General features: G+C 42.9%; 1 protein-coding gene across 1 annotated transcript in view; it reads left to right on the forward strand.

Annotated features, from left to right (window-relative positions):
- Positions 1–19,210: 19,210 nt before the first annotated feature.
- Positions 19,211–23,147, forward strand: part of efna3b (ephrin-A3b) — a 28,448-nt gene continuing 24,511 nt past the window's right edge. Inside the window, exons 1-3 of the mRNA XM_010790599.1 lie at positions 19,211–19,301; positions 19,812–19,919; positions 20,369–20,563. Of these exons, the coding sequence (XP_010788901.1) occupies positions 19,211–19,301; positions 19,812–19,919; positions 20,369–20,563 (394 nt within the window). The remainder of the gene's footprint in view (positions 19,302–19,811; positions 19,920–20,368; positions 20,564–23,147) is intronic.

Raw genomic sequence — 23,147 nt, forward strand, 5'->3', positions numbered from 1 at the left:
CTCACAGATGAGATTGAATAGGGACAGTAAAGTGACAGATCTTTTCAGGAAAGTAATCTTAACAATGAATTCCTAGAAATCAAAAGGCGATACCAAATGAGATTTGTGTTGATTTAAGTTAAAATGCTGTCGCCTGACGCAGATGCATTCTTTTTGTTCCCTTGACAGCCAAATGATTGAATGACCATCTTTCCTCGTTATCTGTAGATTTTTAGGGAAAACAAGAATGTATCTTTCCCACCCATGTGTTAAATTTGAACAAATTGTCCACAGAGAGCCAATCCCTCAGCGATGGGCTGGAGGCAATGCACAAAAGCATTCAAATACACACTCAGGCGCACATGCCCGATGTTGTTGTTGATATTAACATTATTCTCTGAGCCGACGCCTAAGCTCCAGCAGTGTAATCAGGTGCTAATAACAAGGCTGTGATGTTTACAAGCTGTTTGAAAGCACTGTATGTGTGTGAGAGAGTGCGTGCGAGTATACTCTGTCTACTCTATTCCTTGCCAGCACTCTTGGGGCTTTGGGGGGAGGGGGGGTCTCTAATAATTCAGACTGTCAGCTCCTGCACACACACACACACACACACACACACACACACACACACACACACACACACACACGCACACCAGATGCTCACATGGTGTGTTTGTGATGTGGCTAATGGTAGCAGCGTAGTGGCAGTCTGAGGCCATATGCTGAGTTTGATCACAACAGAGCAGAGTGGTCTAGCGTTGATAAACTCTACCGACATGACAATTAAGAATCCTCCGCATTAAGACAATAACGCCTCACGTGAAAATTCCACTGTTTAAATCAAACACACCAGGAGTCAACTGTCGCTCATCAGGATAGAGGAGCAGCAGGGAGGAGAGCCAAAGCTTCAACAGGAAGAGTTTCTTTTGTCACTGCTCGCCAGGCAGAAATGATGCTTATTGTTTAGCTTTGATTATGAATATTGTTATGGGTTATCAGAACTTCACAGTTTTATATGGTTTTATTTTAATGCTAGTTTCTCCGTAACAGGTTTTCATAAGAAACAATTATAGCGAGATGTGAGAAAGTCCTGATTGAGAAGGTTTGATTTAGCAGCCAGAGGAAGAGGAAAAATGTCCTCACTTCAATAAACTGCGGAGGGCACAAAATTATGCTTATTCTATCCACAGAGAGAGCGCGGCAGAGAGGGAAAGAGTCTTTAATTGAGGTTTTATCCATTTAAGCTGTCACTAAGAGGCCAACTCTGAAACCTTTTAACCACTCTCCTCTCAGTAATGACACAAATCAGAGAGGAAATGCGTTTGTGTGTGAGCGTCGGTGTGAATGTGTGCGGGTGCGTGTGTGTCCGCGTGTGTTAGTGTTCGTGAAGCAGGAGGATAATTATGCGGAAATTGGGAAATGGCTAAGTGAATTATGACCTTGTTTCAGCAGAAGGCTTTAATCAGTCCCAGCCAGGCCAGAGAGAGGCAGAAATGTGCGCTACACAAGCACTCTGACAGCCACCAGTCAGTAAAACTGTCAACCGGTCGGATGTGTCAGTGGAAAGCAGCCGGTTAGTCCAAAACATTGGCAGAAAATTCATTAAAAAGAGCCATATTATTATATCGTCCTTGTTTTGATGTTTTGTATCTGCATATAAGTTTGTATTAATTCAAAATAATCATATTTAGCTTTTTAGACTCTTTTCACATTTTGTATTGTAGGCACAACCAGTACCATACTATCAATTACAGATTATCTTTCTTAATTAATATTTTTTTTAATTAAATGTCTGGAAATAGTGAAAATCGCCCACTTCGACTTCCCAGAGCCAAAAATCATTACATTGTATGTTTTTTCCAACCTACAGTAATTCTATTCAAATTTAGTAGACTGGAACCAGAAACATTTTCTTTCCAATTTCATTTAACAATGTATTGTTAAGCAATATTGTTGCAGAATAAGTTCCGTTAATGTTATCGTTTTATAACTCTTTAATCGATGGGTTGGGTATAAGAGAGGAGAAGTAACTTTTTGGCTTTCTATTCCCTGCTGGGGAAAACTATGATAATTCAAATGTTGTTCTTGACACTTTTCGGCCTTTCGAAGTTCATGTGTTTGTGAGTGCATGAATGCTGTGTGTTTGCTCGATCATGTATGAAGGTCTCCTGCTGTGCAGATGTGTGTGAGGTCACACACATGGGTCAGCAGCACTGCTGTGTGTTATCGGTCTCAGAGTGCTTCTGTCAGTACTGCTCTGGCTGTCTATGTCTGCCAATGTTGGATCGATGGCGTCGTACACACATTGCACGCGTCCCCGCAATATTTCAGCGTGTTCCTCCCCTCTCTCTCTCTCGTCGCCTATCATCGTCTCTTCCCTCCCCTTCTTCCTTCTCCCTCTCCCGTTGGCAAGACTTCACGCCATCACTTTCCTCCTCCTCCTCCTCCTCCTCCTCCTCCTCCTCCTCCTCATCATTGTCCTCTATCTCCGTACTACTCTAGAGTCTCTCTTTAGATCTGATCGTGTGTGTGTGTGTGTGTGTGTGTGTGTGTGTGTGTGTGTGTGTGTGTGTGTGTGTGTGTGTGTGTGTGTGTGTGTGTGTGTGTGTGTGTGTGTGTGTGTGTGTGTGTGTGTGTGTGTGTGTGTGTGTGTGAGAGTGTGTGTGTGTGTGTGTGTGTGTGTGTGTGTGTGTGTGTGTGTGTGTGTGTGCGTGTGTGTGTGTGTGTACGTAGTCGTGTCGTCGTCGTAGTAGTGTGTGTGTGTAGTAGTGTGTGTGTGTGTGTGTGTGTGTAGTAGTAGTAGTAGTAGTACGTACGTAGTAGTAGTAGTAGTAGTAGTAGTAGTACGTACGTACGTGTGTGTGTGTGTGTGTGTGTGTGTGTGTGTGTGTGTGTGTGTGTGTGTGTGTGTGTGTGTGTGTGTGTGTGTGTGTGTGTGATTCCTGTTCTTGGCTTCATATCTTGGCCAGTGTGTGTTTGTGTGCAGAATGCCAATATAATGCTGCACATCTTCTTCTTCTTATGTGTTATAAGAAATGTTTTATGTGTGAGCAGTGTGTGACACTAATTTTTTTTGTCCGATACAGAGAATTAATTGAAAATATTTTTCAGCAAAACACAAAATATTCATCAGTTCAAGCTCCTTTCATCTGATGACTTACTGATTGTCTTGGTTGTATATTGAATGTTTTCTATTGTTTATAAATTGTTGTGGTTTTGCCCGAAACAAGATATTTTTAAGACTTCACCTTCTCTAAAGAAGTTTAAAGTATAACTCATCCAGGGCCGTCCCTCCCTACAGGCCGATCATGCAGACTGCGTGGGGCCTCATCTTGAGGAGGTTGCCTCAACTGAGCCGAAAATGCAGCGTACCTTTGCGCTTATGGGGTGTGTAACGGAGGTGATCTCTGGGCCCATAGATCTCGGCCTCCGTTACGGGTTGTATAGCTTCATTGTTGGTGATTGTGTTCACCTGGTGCCCTGTGTTGTCTCCTTAACCTTCACCTGTGTCTTGTTTGTTTGATTGGTCCTGTGTGTATTTAGGGTTCTGTTTTCATGTTAGTCTGTGTGTGGGTGAGGTCCTTGTTGCTGGTGACTGTGTTCACGGGAGACAGTCATATTGAGGCTGTGAATCCTGTACACAAAGAGGAATAAATGCCCACACCGGGTTATATTTGAACTCTCTGCCTCCTTGCTTGGTCGGGCCGCTCAATGGTCAGCTTCACAGGGCGCAATTAGTGTGGCGCGGCAAGGTTTCGCCGCTGCGAGGCTCCACTAGCACCCCCCAACCCCCCCGTCGACGCTCGCGAAACAGAAGGCCTCATCATTTAACTTTGCGTGGGGCCTCATGTTGGCCAGGGACGGCCCTGAACTCATCAGACACTTCAGCTACATGTCTAATGAAATAAGGTACTAACAGTGTGCGATGCATCCGTCAATACAATTGTCTAGTGAGCAAGGACTGTGTAATTGATTCAGTAATTGTTACCTGTTGAAAATTCTATTGAGAAATCATCTGTAGATGAAATAACTAAATGGGGAAAGTCTGTCCTTTTTAATTACCTGATAAATCCAAATACCTAATCACTGCTATGCACAAATCCAATACTCCCATAAAGAAGTCTGAAACATTAATTTGCAACATTGCCTGTTTGGATATTGGCAAACTCCTATTGACTTGGGGTACACATTGTCTATTAATCTAGCATTATCTGTGGGATGTAGTGTGTCTCCTCTGTCAGTGGGTTAACGTGTACATGTGTGATTTAATGTATACCTTCGACCTTGGGTGTGCATGAATTTACAAGAGGGACAGCTGTTTTTTGTGTGCATATGTGTGTACACTGTATAAAGTCAATGGATCTCAATTGAGGGAGATAGAAGGAGGATGCTGAGAGCTGGAAGTGCTGGCTGGCCTCAATGCTAACACCCACACTGTCTGTAGGCTCTGCTTTCCCTTCCTACGCTCTCAGGCATGGGAATGTGCTAGCACTACTGTAGTAAGGCTGCATATGAATGAGTGTTTACCTCCTCTCTCAGCCAACTTCTCTCTACGGCCGGACTATCAGTTTTTTAATGAGAGAGTAAAGTCCATGGAAGCTGCTGGAGGTGGATATGGACCCTGTCTTCATTTCACTTGTGTTATAGGGAGGGAGACGCAGCGTAGAAGATAGAGGGTGGAGGGCTGTTTGGAGGATGTGGGAGTTGCAGGGTTGTTTTAATGAATGTACCCCAGTTAAGGGGGGGAGATGTGGGAGGAGATGTTGCGAAATAGGATGTGTTGTGTTGATGGAGCAGAGTTCTTCGCAGCCAGGCAAACTCTCCTCCCATCCTTGTGTGTGTGTGTGTGTGTGTGTGTGTGTGTGTGTGTGTGTGTGTGTGTGTGTGTGTGTGTGTGTGTGTGTGTGTGTGTGTGTGTGTGATGTGTGTGTGTGGGGGGGTGTTGCAGAAAGAAAGCGAGAAAGAAGGATTTGGAATGCCCCAAAGCCTACAAGCGTACCACCCACACACATTACCCACATGTATTAGACCCATACATTTGCATACTCTTCACTCTCCACCTCTTGTACCTCTCTTTCCATTTCTCCCTCTGTTTCCCCCTCTTCCATACATGCACACACACGGTCTCCCACTGACACAAACACACACGTGCAAGGAAAGCTCGTTTCACAGGGACAATCTTTGTCATTACCTCCCACAGCTTCCTCAAGGGACTATATTGTTATTTTCTTCCAGGCCTGATCAAATAAAGTAGAGCAGATAGGACACACACACACACTGCTCCGCACACAAACATATAGAATCACAAACACCTTACACTCCTATATTTGCTCAACCATGAGTGAATAAAAAACAGAACAATGACACCTATCCTCCCACTCATTGTCTGTGTTCAAATTCAATTGTTGCTCACGCCACAACGTGAGTGTTAAACCCCATTGAAGCCAATAGTGATTCCCAGCATATGTATTGCATCACGGGTTGCAATCTTCTACAGTATCAGTCCAAATAATCAAAGGCTCCATGACACTCTCCTCTTGGAGCAAAGGACTCCTGAGATGGGCAGTGGGTAGGCAGAGAGGCCAGTTAAACTTTGCATCAGCCATATCTAAGGGCCTCTGTTGCTGCCGGAGAGGAAAGAGAGAACACAGAACAAGAAAGACCAGACAGAAGAAAAAAAAAATCATTGATAGAAGGCGAAGGAGGGGAGGGCACCGAAGAAAAGAGAACGGAGGGTCTAGCAGAACAGTACTGCCAAAACTGAGGTCAATTGTGATGAAAATGGCCGTTCACATGACCACAATAGCGGCTGAGTGACAGCACTAAAGCAGCATGGACGGGCTTATCCTGATCACTCAGGGCCTTGACTGGGGAAATCACAATGCCCCAGAGATCTGTCCTTTTTGGGCTTGGAGGATCACAGAGAGCCCACGGTCCCAAGCTTTGGCCCTGAAACGTCCCTGACATTACCATATCAATGCAACCCCGGCTATTCCGCCAGGGAGCAGGGCGGCTAGCGATAGTGCCTCCCGGTTAGCATCAGCCTGTGCCTTCACAAGGCTATTCAGCGGGGAGTCAATGCTAACTCAATGCTAAGTGTGAATGGGAAGAAGTGTAAGCTCACTCCTTCAGCGTGAACCCATGTCTGCCGATCCATTCAGACAGGAGTTTGTGTGTTTTTAAGTCTCATGGCTTTCTCGCCCTTTATCTCTACGCTCCACTTTACTTCTCACATTTGAAGTTGTTCTTATGTTTATCTGTACTTTTGTAGGTTTTTGGTTCTGTTGCACACAGTAGTATCGACCAGTTTGAAATACCAAAAGGTGCCATTATATCCTTGCTCATCTTTATTTGTTGAATAATAATTTTAGAAAATGTTTGTCAAGGTCAAGTACAGTTCCATCTTGACAAACTTACCATTTGAGGGTTTTTTTTTTAAATATAGGAACAACTTTATAGAAAAACAAGAGTTCTTTATCGCAGAGGGACAACTGGCCAAACATTTACTGATAAAAAACCTAGGTGATATACCCTTAAAGCTCCGGAATAACTATTACATTGACCTCGTAGTTAAGATTAACTTTTGAACTGCTGTGTCATACTGTTGGCAAGCTAATGTTAGCTTTGTCAGTTTGTTCAATAAGCTAGGTAACACTAACAGTACTTGGCAGATAGAAATTACGTTTTTAGTTTTGAGCAAAGGACAAACCAAGTCACGAAAAAATAACAACAAAGAATATGTAGCCTAATTTGGAGTTATTATTGATCTCTGCCCAACAACTACTTTCTGTTGTACATCCAGTTTTTAATTAGAAATGTATGGAGTTTTAACTCAGTGTAGTGGGTCCCTGCTGTTCAAAAATAATATTATATTTTCTTAACTTTGGAACAGATATGTAGACTTTTGGCAAGATATTTTTTCTTCTAAATGTTCGTATCAGTACTCAGGTCCCATATCTCCTTTGTATCTTAACTCAACAGCCTTGTACAGCTTCCATGTAATAGGAAACTACTAAAAAAAAGCCGAGCTGAGGGTGATGTGAGAGCATGTTAAAACCTCCCTGTGTTGTGAGGATATTATATCAAACGACACTTACAGTAGAATTGATATCATTACAATGCAATTAGAGATATTAGCCAGTACGAGTACAAGCCACAATGTAGTGTTAACCTTATTATTACGCAATGGGGAGGAAATGGATCATCTGGAGAAGGAGAGCTGGTCTCTTAATGATGCAGAAGAGATGGAGGAAGAGATAGAGAGAGGAAGGAAGTATGGAGACGATCGATGAATAAAAGTAAAGGATGGAAAACTAAAAGGGCAATGAAGAGGGAAAGACAGGTGAGTTATTGTCCGTAGACTTCTTGCTTTGTCATTGGAAATCAGTGCCGTCGGGCAGGACACTGTTTGATTTTGTTCTTCTTGTTTCAACCTGTCAGTCAGCGCATACACACACACTTACACACAGACACGCAGATTGGCTGCAGTCGGCCACTGAGTATCGGCAGTGAGCTGAGAGGTTATCATGCGTTGTCAGGTGCCAGACCCACTCTTGGTAGCAGGTTTGTCATTTGTAATTAGAGAGTAAAGGATCGCTGGCTTGTTTTTTCTCACCTCTCTCTCCTATTCTCTTGCTGAAGTCTGCCAGGGTATCGACAGACAAGTGACAGGACACACATACACACCACACATATACATGCACTGACACACGTTTGATGGGCCAAGTTTGATTCTATTAAGTGGAGTTTGTCAGTTAGCCAGTGAAGTGTTGGTGTGAATGCTGATGGCCAGACAGCCAATCCCACAGAGCTAAACAGGATCTGAAGCTGCCTGTTCAGGCACTCACAACACTGAGGGGTGACTGAGCAGTGGCAGGCCTAACTATGATTATTTTATGTCAGACACACACACACACACACACACACACACACACACACACACACACACACACACACACACACACACACACATCCGATCTGGTGTTGTATGGCTATGTGGTCACGGTCCATGTGGCTCTGAGTTCTGGTCACGGTTAGAGAGGCTTCCTTCTGGAGTGGAGGGGGGAGTTGAGTCTTAAGTTGAAGAAGGGGGGAGTAAGAGAAGCAGGAGATAATAAGAGAGGGCTAACAGTGGGGGTGGAGAGCTGGGATGGACCACGGAGGGAGGGAAAAGGGGAAGATAGAGGCTGAAGGTGGGTTCTCCGATTATGAAAGCCTGCGTGCCTCCATTGCTGTGCCATTGATGTATTCTAATGCTAAGTGTAAGGCTGGGCCTCGACTGGTCTCTGGGAGAGACGGGCCTTTGATAAGCACAACCAAGCTCTGGGACATGCATGCCATTCATATGCACATCCTTCGCTCTGAGTATATGTGTGTGTGCATGTACACACTGTTTTTTTTGCCATTTAAGTAACAGTTTTTCAGCCATTTACGGCAGTTGTAAATTGGTCCAATTTCCATATCAATGTGAGAATGTTTTTGGATGTTTTAGGCATCGCACCATCCTAATCCTAAATTACCCCCTATGCTGGTGGGTGTTTTTATCTGGCATCCTATGATTCTGTGTGTGTGTGTGTGGGGGGGGGAATGTTACATGGAGTCTGAACATGTGGCGTTTCGTGTGTGGCCGCGGTATAACGGACCACATCTGATCATGTAATTGGCCATCTGCAGAAGAGGGCAAAGTGCAGACTTTCACAGAGGACTACATCTCACTGGCCTGTTCAGGAGTTGTGTGTGTATGTGTGTGAAGCCTCGTCCATGTGTGCCCTATAAACTATGTGTGTGTGGGAGGAGACGGGGCGCTGTTGTGCCGATTGCTTTGTTTGCCGTGTGTTCCGGTCCCCAACCGATTATAGCATGAAATTCCACACACATTGTATAGCAATGGGGAGTCTCACGTGTGGACAGGCACACACAGGCAAGCGCACACACACAATAACACACCAAAGCGAGAAGTCAGAAAGGACTGTTAATGACTGTCGGGGACAGAAAGGGAGCGGGACTGTGGTGGTGTCAAGGCTTTGTGACAGATGCTGGTTGTAAAAATGCCTTGCTCACAGGTTTATTGTTATGAAAAAAAGTAACGATCAGATTCAGCAAGATTGATGTCATTCCTTCTTTCTTTCTCTTTTTTTCACACACACACACACACACACACACACACACACACACACACACACACACACACACACACACACACACACACACACACACACACACACACACACACACACACTGGGACCTAATCCCCCTCTGAGCCCTGAAGAGTCTCTCCCATCAGTGACCCTCCTTCCACTCGAGCACTTTGCTTTCCCCTCTCCACTTCCTACTTGCATTTGTTCTTCTACTTCATCCTCCTCTCCGGCTTGTTCATCTTTCTTCACCACCTCTCAGACGATACTTCACGAACTGCTGTGTATTTATCAGGGGGTGCATGCCCCGTGTGTGTCAGCGTATATGTGTTTTTACGAGAGATAGGGAGGGGGGGAGCGTGTCAAAGAGTGCTCATCTTGATACTTTCATTGCCTCTCTTTTTGCCCAAGAATATGATGGATGTTTCAAACAGAGCGAGTCCTGAATATGAGAGCCAGCCGCTGATGTTGCTTTCACCTGTGTGTGTGTGTGTGTGTGTGTGTGTGTGTGTGTGTGTGTGTGTGTGTGTGTGTGTGTGTGTGTGTGTGTGTGTGTGTGTGTGTGTGTGTGTGTGTGTGTGTGTGTGTGTGTGTGTGTGTGTGTGTGTGTGTGTGTGTGTGTGTGTGTGTGTGTGTGTGTGTGTGTGTGTGTGTGTGTGTGTGTGTGTGTGTGTGTGTGTGTGTGTGTGTGTGTGTGTGTGTGTTCCGAGGCACTGAAGGTTATTTGATCTCATTGTGTTGTTGGAGAGGAGGCTGCTCTCTTGCTTTATGACCGGTGTTGTAGGGAGATATGCAGCCTCACCTGCCTCTCCTCAACAATCCATCATCCCCCTCTCAGCAGGCAAACGCACTCCACTCATCTTATTACTTCCTCTCACACTCTCAGAAACATTTAAGAGTTTCTCTCTCTAGCTTGCACTTACACGTTACATAATGTATGCACATATCATCAGATTCTCTCTCCACAGTTTGTACCATAAGCAGAGTGTGCTTGTGCGTTTCACACTTTATAAGTGAGTGACAAAGTTAGTGTGTGTTATAATTCCGATGTGTTTCTGTGAGTGATTATAAGTCCACGCCGAGCGAAAGCAATGCGGCTCCTTCGTTAAGATTTTTAATGTGTGGTAAACTGAACAGGGACGAGGACTCGGCTAATGACTGTTTCTGCACACTTCATCAGATCGCTCGCCTGCAATATTGCCTCATATCACTCTCTGGCACCATTGGCGCTTAATAGTGTGTGTGTGTGTGTGTTTGATAGTGTTTGCGTGTACATCTGATCACGACGAATATTGCTTTGTAGAGCCATTACACTTTAATAGGCGTAGTGGAATGCACGCCACATTAATGCTCCGGCCACAAGAAGTAATGACACAATAAAACAATTAAATATGGTGGAGGAGAATTACTTTTCGAACAAACCGCACCTAGAAGCAATTTGAACTGAGACGGAATAAACAGAAAGTACAGATTAGGTTTATTAAGCTCTACCTCGCTCTCTCTTCATTCGTTTCCAAATCTCTGTCAGTATGACTGTATATCTGCTGATTCACGGACTGAAGAAACAAAGAGGAATTGTCCTTGCAATTACAGAGAGTACATTACAGTCTTCAGATTGAGAGCTATTTCCGTTATCGATCAGTCTGCCGATTCTTTTTTTAGATTACTTTTTAAGTAAGGTGTCGGAAAATGACCATGACCATATTCTCAGAGCCAAAGGTGACGTCTTCAAATTGATTATTATTTTCCTTTTGATGGGAAGTCCAAAATCTAAAGATATTCATTTCAAAGTGATAACAAGTGGCCAATGTTTGTAATTTTTGATGATTGATGGATTAATTGATACCTAAAGCATGGACCGTTCTCTATCAATCAACCAATAACTACTGAAATATTAAGATTATCTTTGGTGGTAAAAACATTTTAGTTCAGCAGTGTTAACAAATGTAACAACCTGACAATGTATTGTGTATTTTCCAATGGGGTTGTTTCCTTCTTCTCTACCAGAGTATGCATTAGTCCCCCTTCTGATGCTTTGGTTTCTTCCAGCAGTCCAAAAACATGGGTTTTGGGTAAACTGGAAACTGCATTTAGATGTGAATGTGGGCGTCCTGTTTAGGATGCCCTTTCATGCTGGGATAGACTCCAGCTTCCGCCACCTTGCTTTGGAAGAAATGTCTTTTACATGTTGATGGATGGCTCGATAATAGTTGTTCCAACTTAATGTTTTTATTGCTTCAGTTTGTTAAGATCAGTGTTTGGTAATCCACCTGTGAAGCCTTTGAACAACTCTTAGAGGGATAAAACCCAAGATTTGTATTTTACTTAGCAGTATGCCTCTCTCTCACAGCCACACTAATGAGACACATCATTTTCAAGGCTAATCACATCAGTGGAGTATGCAGTTAATTCTTAAAAAAATGCCTCAAATTAGCATTTTTATCTTTTCCCAAAGCGTTGGTAATATCTGGCAAGCATCGGGCAAGCTAGCAAACAGGAGGAGAGCAATTAAGGTCAGACCTCCAAACAAATGTTGGTGTGGGCGAAAGCCATATGTGTATATCTGTGTTTAAATACTGATCTGTTTATGTGTTGGAAAGTGTGGGAGTCAGTGTCACTGTAAAGTCTCTGACTCACCGACCAGACTGCAAAACCACCGGGAAATTCTGAGGCAATTTGTCAAATTTTATGTAGGTGTTAGTCTAAAAGTCTCATATTTTTCTTTTCGTCTTGTTCTTCGTCTTCTTCGTCCTCTCTCTCACCCCTGAGTTTTTATGTAATCATTTACAAGGATCTGTTGAGAATTAGAGATCGAAATCCCATTTACAAAGGTTACCTATAAAGTCAGCCTATGTGTCTGCTGTGAAATCGAAACCTTACCCTCTGCCGCTCTCTCCTTTTCTCCATCGCTTTCTAGCCACTGCTAACTGTCTCTCCCTCAACCTCTCGCTCTCTCTCTCTCTTGGAGGGGTCACAACTCGACAATGGAGCGGCGATAAGAGAAGAGATAAAATGATTGGGAAGACATTTGTGAATTTGTTAAAGATAGAGGGTTAGACAGAGAGGTCGTCAGTGAGGAATAAAGAGGAGACGCAGCGTTGAGGTGAAGCCACATTTGATGAAGGATGAAGAGCGAAGCCACATAAAGGTGCATTAATTTTTTCATTTTGAGTCTGACTCCAAGCAGGTGATTTTAAGGCTAAAACAAAGCTTTTCAGAAACACTCTCAGAAACGGATACATTTATAAACAATTGATTCAGCCTTTTAAAGGTTTGCCTCCTTTTATAGATGCATAAAGACTATTTCTCACAGAGAGTTTGAAGTTCTAATATCAGTTCATACATTTTTATTACATTTGTCAGTGTGAGAATTTTTTTTTTCTTTAAATACAGCTGTTTCCAACAACACTTTAAAGGTGGGGTAGGTAACTTTGGAGAAACCAGCTCGAGTGCGCTAGAATTTGAAAATACACAACCGGAGAAAATCTGCCACTTCCTTACAGAGCCCCTCCTCCAACACACACGAACGTGCACATGACCAATGAGGGCACGAGATAAGTTTGTGCACAGATGGAAGGCTGACAGGCAGGTAGGCCATCCAGTTATTTTAGCCGGGCCGGCTCAGATGATTGGTCATGCTTTTTACAGCGCTACGGCTTCCACAGATGACATTTTGTTATGGATTGTTGTCAAAAATTCATTATCAAAGCAAAGCACTTAAGATATTCATTGCTATCAGGATGTTAAGAGCATTTCATGGAATATAACAAAAAGTGTATCTCGAGCCGGTTTCTCAAACTTACCTACCCCACCTTTAATATTATGTGTTGTTCAGTATATTTACTGTCCGGACATTTATTTTATTTTCTTAGTGAGAAATGGACGCACTTATGGCCTAAAGTTTCCCCAAATTAAAAAATGATGTTGTGTTTATGGCACCATCAATCCTATAATGCAAGGTGTAACCATTTTTGAAAACTGTTTACTACACCTATCACTGAAACCATAAAATGACGATTGATAATTATCCAAAATCTAATTTACCTGCTCACCATAAAGCAAACCCGTGGGTGATTATTCTTTAGAGAGCAGTGAATGAATTAACCAGTGAGTTATTTCAGACACCAGCCAAGATGTAGTTTAAGTCAATCACTCAATGCTGACTCTTAACACAATTAGCTTGAGTTAATGGTGTTGTTTTCATCGCTGTATTAATTTGATCCGCAGCCCCTTCCTCAGCCAGGCAGCGACATTAAGCAGCTAAGTGTCCATATATTCTGAATGTCTCTGATTTCATTTGTGTTAGTAAGCATAGCTGAGGATGCTAACTGGTATGTTGTCAGCATATTTTGAAGTTGTCAAACGATACCTAAATATAAAATAGTGTTCATTGTATTGATGGTCTCACCGATGCTTTGGTAGCAACAGGTAGCATTTCTGATCTCAGCTCTCTGCTTAATATTACCCTGAAAACCAGAGGATATAAGGGAGGAACAGCTTTGTGTTTACAAATGTATTTTCTTTATTTCTTCAACTTGGATTGGAACACTTAAATAGATATGGAAGCCTGTTAGGCACAAAAAACAGGTTATCAAACATATCTACATGTGGTCACGGCCAAGTAAACGAAAGACAAAGAGATAGGAAAAGATGGGCTGGAGGGGGATTGGACTGTGTTATTAAATGATGCATGGTGACCAAAGGGGGTGTTGTGGGGGGGGGATTGAAGATTTATGGCGAGAAATAGCATGATGTGAATGTGAGAAAAGAGAGAAGAGCGGGGAATAATGGAAAACAGGATTAGATAGACAACGCCATGGGGAAGTGGTTCGGGCCTGCAGCGAGCCGAGCTGTGAGTGAGTAAAGTGACAGAGAGGGCGAGTGTGCCAACGTGAGAGAGAGCGTATGAGGGGAGACAGAAGAGGCATAAACGAGTAAAGGTAGGGAATCAGAGTGGATACGCTAGAGCTGGGTGAAGGAGGATAAAAGAGGTGTGTTGGAGAGAGGGGCGAGCCAATACGGGAGAGAAAAGCAGAGGAGGAAGACAGTGTAACTGTAACAGAGTCTGACACAGAGCTCCGACCTAAGCTAATAGCCTGTCTATTAATACCTCCTGCTAATGACTGCCACTCCCCGTCACACAATGGCAGAGAGCATTATCCTTATTCATCAGTTTTTAACTTTCACTTCCTGAATAATGATCCTGATAAAGTCTTTAAATATGAAGGGGAGCAGTGCGACCTGCTGAGTGATAATCTTTTTTTAAACGACATGGGAGCTGCAGTAGACTGGGCCCAGTGAGAAGATGGATTACAGGCTGGGAGGTTGCTGGTTTGACTCCCTGACCCGCCATTTTGTGTACATGTTTTTATGCATCTTTTTCTTTTTTCGTATTCAGGATTGTGGGAAACGATATTTCGATCTCCCTGTCTGTACACACAAACTGAAAGATTGACTAGTAGGATTAAGGATAAATTACAACTTAGATCTGTCTGTTAAATGTGAAGCTACATCTAGCAGACGGTTAGCTTAGCATAAGGACTGGAAACGGGGGGAACTGCTAGCCTGCCTGTATCCGAAAGAGAACAGATTCCACCTAGCAGTATGTAAGCTCTTTAATTAATATGTAAGACATGATTTGTTAAATCTTGTCATTAACTTAGGACATAAAAGTTTGCTATTTGACATGGCCCGCCTTACTCTTTCCCTTACACACCTTATGCTAAGCTTATCTTAAAAGCTGCTGGTTGTACCTTCATCGTTAATTGTATTTCAAAAAAGGTTTTCCTTTTTAGAAAACACAAGAAGGATGCGGGCACTTTGCCTCAGGTTTAGGTGGGACGATGAAATTAAACCCAGAGGCAAGACAACAATCATTCTGCCTCATCTCATAAAGAATAGTATTATTACATTCACTTTACATAATGATCTATAAAGAGTGTGTGCTCCAGATATCGGATTGGCTTATGCATTTTTCTGAATGCATTGCATAGAGGGGAAAAAAACCACTTGAACTTTTTACACATATTTTTTCATTTTTCATCTCTTCATTGTTAATTCTGTTTTAATGCACACAGTTAAATACATTTCTAAGTACTTCTTGCCATACCTCTCAGGCTCATTAATTCCCATTCATTTACCAGCAGCACACACATCTCCAGAGACGTCTAATACAGTCACTGAAGGTAATCAGTCAGTGTGAATGAGAAACCAATAATTGTTTTTTAAAGTGTTGCATCAGCCCATCAGCACCAGCCAACACAGCTTTGTAAACAAGTTCAGGATGCCTCACCACAAAAACTTCACATTTTGGAGGAAATATAAGGAGCACAACACTGCAGAAACACTGAAAACTGAGGTTTTTGCTTCATCATTAGTCAGATTTTCTCTTGTTCTACTTTAAAACAAAATGAAGAACCTCAATTCCTTTCTGGGCCACAGGCTGGAGGAAGGATGACAGTGAAGGCAGGGATACATGAATTGGAAATCAAGAAAACACAAGCTATTTGTTTTTTTGACAGAGATGTTGGAGTCAAACCAAAGCAAGAAACTTTGGGGAGTTCATTAGATCTAGAGTATACAGCTTAAAACAGCCATCTCTGTACTGTATTATTTATAAAGTGTGTTCCAAAATGTTAAAGCTATTTGAATTGATCGAGCAGAGGATGTTTTATTACACCCCACATTTCACACAAATAGGGAAGAATCTAAGCTTCAATGTGTTGCACAAGGCCTTTTGATATGTTTATAGGAGATACCAATGATTGACTGTTACAATCACCTAAGCTACTATTATCGGTGTACAACCACCTAAAAGACAAAAGCTTTGGGAAGTAATCGGCAATATTGCAAGGTTACGTTTTCATTCCCGTAGCTCCTTGCTTACCAGCAATCACTGGAGAATTTAAGATTCAAGAAAAATAAAACTTAATTAAAATCTCCACAGTAGATTAACCATTACATCAAATGGATGCTGTGATTCTCAACATCATTAGTTCACATAAAGCTTGATTGTAAAATGTATATAGAAAATGGTCCAATGAAAGGGGACAATGCCAATAAACAGTATCTAATCACAATAAACCCACCACCTTCTCTCCCTCTCTTCTATCATTTTATACACCTTCCCACCATTACCCAAAATCCACTGCGTATCTATCATTGGATTATTTTTAATTCCCAGTTAATACTTCCGCGCTTCCTTCATTTCCATCCTTTCCTTTCTGCTTCAGAGAGATGAAAGGCTGCACATCGAGGACACACGAGCCAGTGCAACACATATTTGTTAAGTGGGATGTCTTTGCTCAGCCAAGCGTCGTTGTACACGACACACATTCCAATTAGAGACTTCCTCACAGGACACAATTGTGTTCCTCTCTCATTGGGCTCCCCAGAAAAGCTTTCCCTCTGAGAAACAGTTGAAGTGACCTTGATAACAGAAGGTCTCGATCGATTTTCAGCATACAGCCTGGATTTAAGTGTTTGGCAGAGGTGAAAAACCGAATCTCTCCGTCTTCCGTCTTCACTAACAATCCGCACTGCATGCCCGTCTTTCTCAATTTCTCCTGCATATCTCTTCCTTAAATCATCTCCCCGTCGATCTGACCCTTGACACACACACACACAAACACACACACACACACACACACACACACACACGCTCAAATAAAGGGAATGCAAAATCCAAAACAGACACACTCTAATGTTTTGCTGCCTCTCTAGCTGTCCCACTTTGCTGTTAGCACAGTGGTTATGTAAAGACAGGACTATTGTGATCTCACTGTTATCACTTTCTCTCACACACACGGACACACACACACACACGCAAAACACCATACTGGCTGCATAGTAGCATTTTTACGGCATTGTGAAACGGTGCATTAAGCCCATTGTAATGTGGGGGGGGGGAGCGGTGAGATGTAGAAACGACATCATATAGAGCCAGTAAGACATGATGACATGACATCACCGCTTCCTCTCTGCCAGAGAGAGAGAGAGAGAGAGAGAGAGAGAGAGAGAGAGAGAGATGAAAATGAAGCCGTTGAGAAAGAGAGAGGCGAGAGACAAGGGGGTAATAAAGGGAAGGCAGAGACATGAAAGCTGACACTACACATTCATACTCAGTGGGTGGTCCAAAGTGTATCTGTGTGTTTCTTACACTGCTGAAGTTTCTTTGTCTCATTTAGTCTCTCATAACACAACGTGTGTGTGTGTGTGTGTGTGTGTGTGTGTGTGTGTGTGTGTGTGTGTGTTTCAGACCGTGGAAAGGGAAGGCAGAGACAGGCCATTTTAGGAGAACACCCCTCGTCCTACAGTGATAACGGCTATGGTAAGATGGTAACTGAATCTGCTGCTTTACACGGGGCTGCTGCTTCCTTTACAGTCCCTATACCTCTGAGGTGAAACATGACTCACACACACCAGCGTAGGTGAAGAATATCATGTGTAATAGTCAGGTGAAGTAGCAGGTAGGTATACCAGCTTCTCAGTGCTGTAGTCTTTCCTCTTCTTCTTCGTGGCTGTGACCACACCATATGAAGTGCAGTCCTCAGTGTGAGTGAGAAGGCTATGCGTCAGCTCTCTAATTAGCTTAGCAAAGTGATGAGCTGTTTCTTACAGATCTCCCCTTTGTTTATTACCAAATGTGGATAAAGAATCAAACATTAAGCTGTCTTTGTCACATTTTATGTCTTGCAAGAAAGAAATACAGAGAGCAAACGGTCTTTAGAGTAAAAGACGCAGAATAGAGTTTGCGTAGCATATGTAAACACAGAGAGGAGAACGTGGGGGTTCAAGCTCAGTGATGGTGAAAGAAGCATTCTGTCAGTTAGGGACTCAGTATTAGGAAGCTCTAAGTTCAACAGAAGGTGAAGGCCAAACTGTTGGTGCACATAGAGTGTGTCTAACAACATCAGGGACGTGCACAGACATTTGGAGGGGCTATTGCTCTAAACTGGAAAAAGGGCCTCCCCCCCGAAAAAGAAAAAAAAAACCTTTTGAAAATTCTAACTTGTTTTTAATGCAAAAGAAACCAAACGATTTTTACATTAATTTGAAGAGTAATTCACATTATCATCTCATAAGAAAAAAAGCTAAGGCGACTACTTGCATTCGGTAGTTCATAAAAAGAAAACCAGGGAAATGTTTTGTTTTGCGGTCCATATCTCATTAAAATATCTAATGTTACTAAATATTAAAGAGAAAATGGGGACAATTCTGTTTTAATGTAGTTTGAGCATTGTAACTGCTGTGCAGACATACTGATAAAATAGGGCTTCTAACTAATTACCTTAAATAAACTCACTAATTAATTAAACCAGTTCAATACGCATTATTCTTATCATTCTTTATGAGCGCAGTAACGGTACGGTATCTAATTACTTATTTATTTAGTATTCCATAACTTAATAACAGAGATGGTCAAACTGAAGTAGAGACATGGCAGAAATCCTACAATGAAGCGGGACAGTGAAGTGTTCTCCTGAGAGAGGGCGATTAAGAGAAGAGAGAGAGGGCGAGGGAATTTACAGATGAAAAGACACAGAAAGACAGAAGCACAATAACAAGTATATTTAGGTGTTTTCTGTAAATAACAGACGGTGTCAAGAGGAAGAAAAGTCCCCTGGTTTGTCGCCTATACTCTAACTGTCATGAGAAAACTCAAAATCAATTTTCCAAAATCCGACACTAGAGGGGGTCTTTAATGCACCGGCAGATGACAACGCTGACAAGCCAATGTGTGTTTTATCGCGTGTATTTATAGAGACGCTACAATACTTGTGGGCTTATCATGTTGATTCGGCCACAACAGAGGGGCAGGTCAGGGCAAACGGGCCGTTGCCCGGGCAACAATAGCCCGTACCTGTGGCAACGTCCCTGATCAGCATTATATAATAATATTATAAGTGAATAAAGGTATGTAAATATGTTTTAGCTTTTGTGACTGGGTAACGTGCAGCAAGCACGGGAAGTCGGACGAGCGTCACGTGCCTCAAAAAGGTTGAGCTCCCGCCCCACCGTTGAGGAATGTTTGAGGACAATTGCGCACTGCATTGAAGGATCTCACGCAATGGCCGGGCCGTCGGCCCCAACCCCAAATGACCTCTGATAGCGCCGGAGGCGTCAGCCGCCCAGTATTCTGGGCCTTGACGTCGGGGTCCGGATGGGAATCTGTAATGCCCGCTCGTTGTAAGCGCCCCGCCTTTTAAAAAGATTTGAGTAAACAGAGGTAAAAGAGAAGAGGGTTGTATTTTATTGACAACTTGGTGAGTTCCCCGCTGGAACACCGGGGAACGCCGTATCTTAATCGTAAAGTAAAAGACGTACAAAAGTGCAATTTAGGCGATATGGCTCCACTTTAAGAAGAAGACAACACAATACAATAGAAACAATACCATTCATAAAAACAATGCATAAAACGAGAAATAGCGACATAGTGTTAAAGAACGACATTGTAATACAGTAGGTGCCTTAAAATACAGTTAAAAGACTTGCTGGGTACACAGCCAGCCTAAAAAAGTAATGTTGTTAGCCTCAAAACCGATCTTTAAGAACAACTCAGCCGTTAGTGAAGGCCTCAGGTTTTCTGGGAAGTTTGTAAATATGTGAAACTGTGTCTCTGGGCTGATCAGATAGTAATCGATGACGTCCCTGAGGATTAACGTTGAATATCTAATGTTGTGTTTTTGTGTCTGTAAGGGCTGCTGCTGCTGCACTATAAAGCCAACCACTCGACGCTCAGGGACCCAACCAAACGGAAACACACCCGCCTGGGGCACCTCGCCTGCATGTACGGGCCACGAAGACGTGAGTAAACACTCCATTTGGTTGTTTGTTGTTATTAAGAGGATTTCCACGGCGCCACGACCGCGCTCGCCTATGTTTCCTTTTCTTTAAATTGCATCTATGAAATGAAATTATTTTAATATTTTTGTATGTATATTGTTTTTATTATGTTAATTAAACTATTATTTATTTTTATTGATTAATAATGTGTTTTTCCAGCCCCTCAATTATGAAGTTTAATTTGTTATTTATTTATTAAATGTAAATAATAATCTCCGGCAATACAGATTCTCCAATTTAAAATAAATAAAAAAAAATCCGTATTCGTCAATTTTTTTACGCTTTTTCCAACGTCCCTTTTTCTTACTTGTCTGTTAGCTTCTGGCTGTTTTTCTGCTACTGCCTAATAGACATGTTGTGTGTGTGTGTCAGTGTGTGAAAAGGCGATGGTTTACTACGCACGTGGGCAGAAGTGCCGCGTCTGGAAGCTTCAGAAGCGATAAAAGGCGAGGCCACGGCGCTGCACATCGGCGGCGGCGTTGGCTACGAGGGGAAATCATCCGGGTGCTGGGCTGGAGAAGGCGGAGCGCACCAACGCGACATCTTTCAACAAGAGCCCAGACACCCCTGGCAGCTGGCGCCGCGCTCCGTCAACCCCCAAAAAGGTCAGTGAATGAAAGTTCTTTTATTGGATGCTGAGAATGTTGTATTTCTGTGTTGGACCGCTGAAAGGCACGGCATCCCCCTGGTACCAAATACTGGGACCGCTGTGATTTTTAATTGATTGCAAGAAAAATACAGCCCTCTGTGTCACAAACACACGTTTAATGAATACTTACACGTTTAAGTTAGCAAGGATAAATGGCTTCCACATATTTAAACCACTTTATGACTTTTGAAGTAAAAAGGGCTAAACCTTGGCTATAAGGACTACGCACAGGTCACCGATGACGTTCAACAGTCACCACGTAACTAAAGGCTCGGGCTAACGTTGGGCTATAAAGGACGACAGCCTAAGGTCAGCATGACTTCACGTCACCACCGCTAAGCTAAAGTCGGCTTAATGTTGAGGCCTATAAAGGAACTACAGCACGCACCATGAACTTCCACGTCACCCGGCTAAGCCTAAAGGTGGCTAAGTTTGGGCCTAAAAAAGGCCCCACAGCAAGTCAAGCTGACTNCTGACACTACACATTCATACTCAGTGGGTGGTCCAAAGTGTATCTGTGTGTTTCTTACACTGCTGAAGTTTCTTTGTCTCATTTAGTCTCTCATAACACAACGTGTGTGTGTGTGTGTGTGTGTGTGTGTGTGTGTGTGTGTGTGTGTGTGTTTCAGACCGTGTGCTGCTGCATTAAGGGGCATGAGGAAAACCTTTAGAGTCACCAGGGTAGTATAACACAAACACAAATGCCTGCTTCATATAAAAACAGCAATCTGTTCCTAGTTACAGCTCATATGACTCACTGTAACGGAGCATTGGCTCAGACAAAGGGTCAGGCCCACACACACACACACACACACAGACACACACACACTCAGAGCACATTAGCCAAGCTTGAAGCTATATGCCGCTAGAGACCAGTACAGCCTACCCCCCCCCCCCTTATTTTCTCCCTGACCTCTTTGGCCTCTCACTCTGTCTCTTTCTCCATCCCTGACCACCCTCACTTCCTCCCTCCTTGTCTCGCTCACACGTCACTCATTCTTCCTCCTTTTTTTTATAATTTCCAATTTCACCAGCAGCCTTTCTTAGCTGAGGGTTTGTTTTTGCAATCAGCACACCAACAGTTACAACAACAGCGCGCAGTGGCATGGGCACATGCAGACACACAACATAAACAAGGATTTAATTTGTGTGTTTATGCAAAGCCAGCATTTGCTATTCAAATCAGGCGACCACAACCAATTACATCTCATCCAATTACATTCTACATGCAACACTTGATATCAAGAAAAAGTGTTCTTAGACCTCGGTGAACAATGCTGCCATTCTAACAAGCACATGCGCATGATTGAGTGTGTGTGTGTGCGTTTGTGAGAGTGTGTGTTAGCTGACCTGCAGGTTATTCCCTGTTTGGCTCATCGTCATGTTTGATTGGCTGCCTGCCGGTTTCATCACATTGCACCAGAGACAGAAACAGACCTCATGGCCTCTCACCCATAGGTCTCACTCTCTGTCTTTCTCTCCCTCTCTCACCTCGCCCTCTCTCTCTCTGTCTCTCTCTCTTTCTCTCTCTCCGGCTGATCCGAGCTCAGAGCCGGTGTTGGCTGACTTTGGTTTTGTCTGCCAGGCCGAGCTGTAGGGAAGCACTTTGATTGAAGAGACAGAACAAAAGCTCACGCTGCCATCTTTGAAACTGCTGTCCCATGCACACACAGATAACACACACACACGCGCCAGACACATCCATGTAGAAACATTAACTGACACACACACACACACACACACACACACACACACACACACACACACACACACACACACACACACACACACACACACACACACACACACACACACACACACACACACACACACACACACACACACACACAGACTTTTAAGCAATCACATGAGGAGAAATCCGCCTGCAGGAGCAGATGTGACACCTGCAAATATGTATGTAACCTGTCTGCTGCTCACACGTATTGGCAAACAAACATCCCTTTCTATTACCTGCCCAACACCCACACACTTATACACACTCATACACACCATCTGCCTATCATTTATTTGTTAGCAGGTCATTTTGCTGTATTTTCATTTGCTTCAATATTACAGTGTGATCAAAGCTACAATCAGATGTCTTGTTTTGTCCCTTTGTCAGTCATTAAACCCTCAAATATTCAATATACACATTGCTTGAAATATGAATATAGTTGGTGCAGACTGATTTTTTCTGGTGGACTTATTGATGGACAGGCAATCATTGCAGCCCACGGTATAATAATGGGATATGCAAATCTATATCAGAATAGCACTGCTAGTCAAAGTATATTATGTTTTCTGGAAATTCAATTGAGAATCCATCTATATATATTCATACAACCTCAGTTCCTATACTGTAATGCAGCCCTTATAACCAGGAAAGTCTTGATGACAACCATATTGCAGACAATATTGAATTGTATATACCAATATTGATGTTACATCAATGTACACCTTTCCATCCAAATGTTGAGCATCATATTCTCTCCTCACTTTGTCTGATTCACTCTGCTGTGGCTCTGACTAGGAAAATAGAG

The sequence above is a fragment of the Notothenia coriiceps genome, unplaced genomic scaffold (assembly GCF_000735185.1).
Source record: "Notothenia coriiceps isolate Sejong01 unplaced genomic scaffold, NC01 NC01_scaffold00034470, whole genome shotgun sequence".
NCBI lineage: Eukaryota > Metazoa > Chordata > Actinopteri > Perciformes > Nototheniidae > Notothenia > Notothenia coriiceps.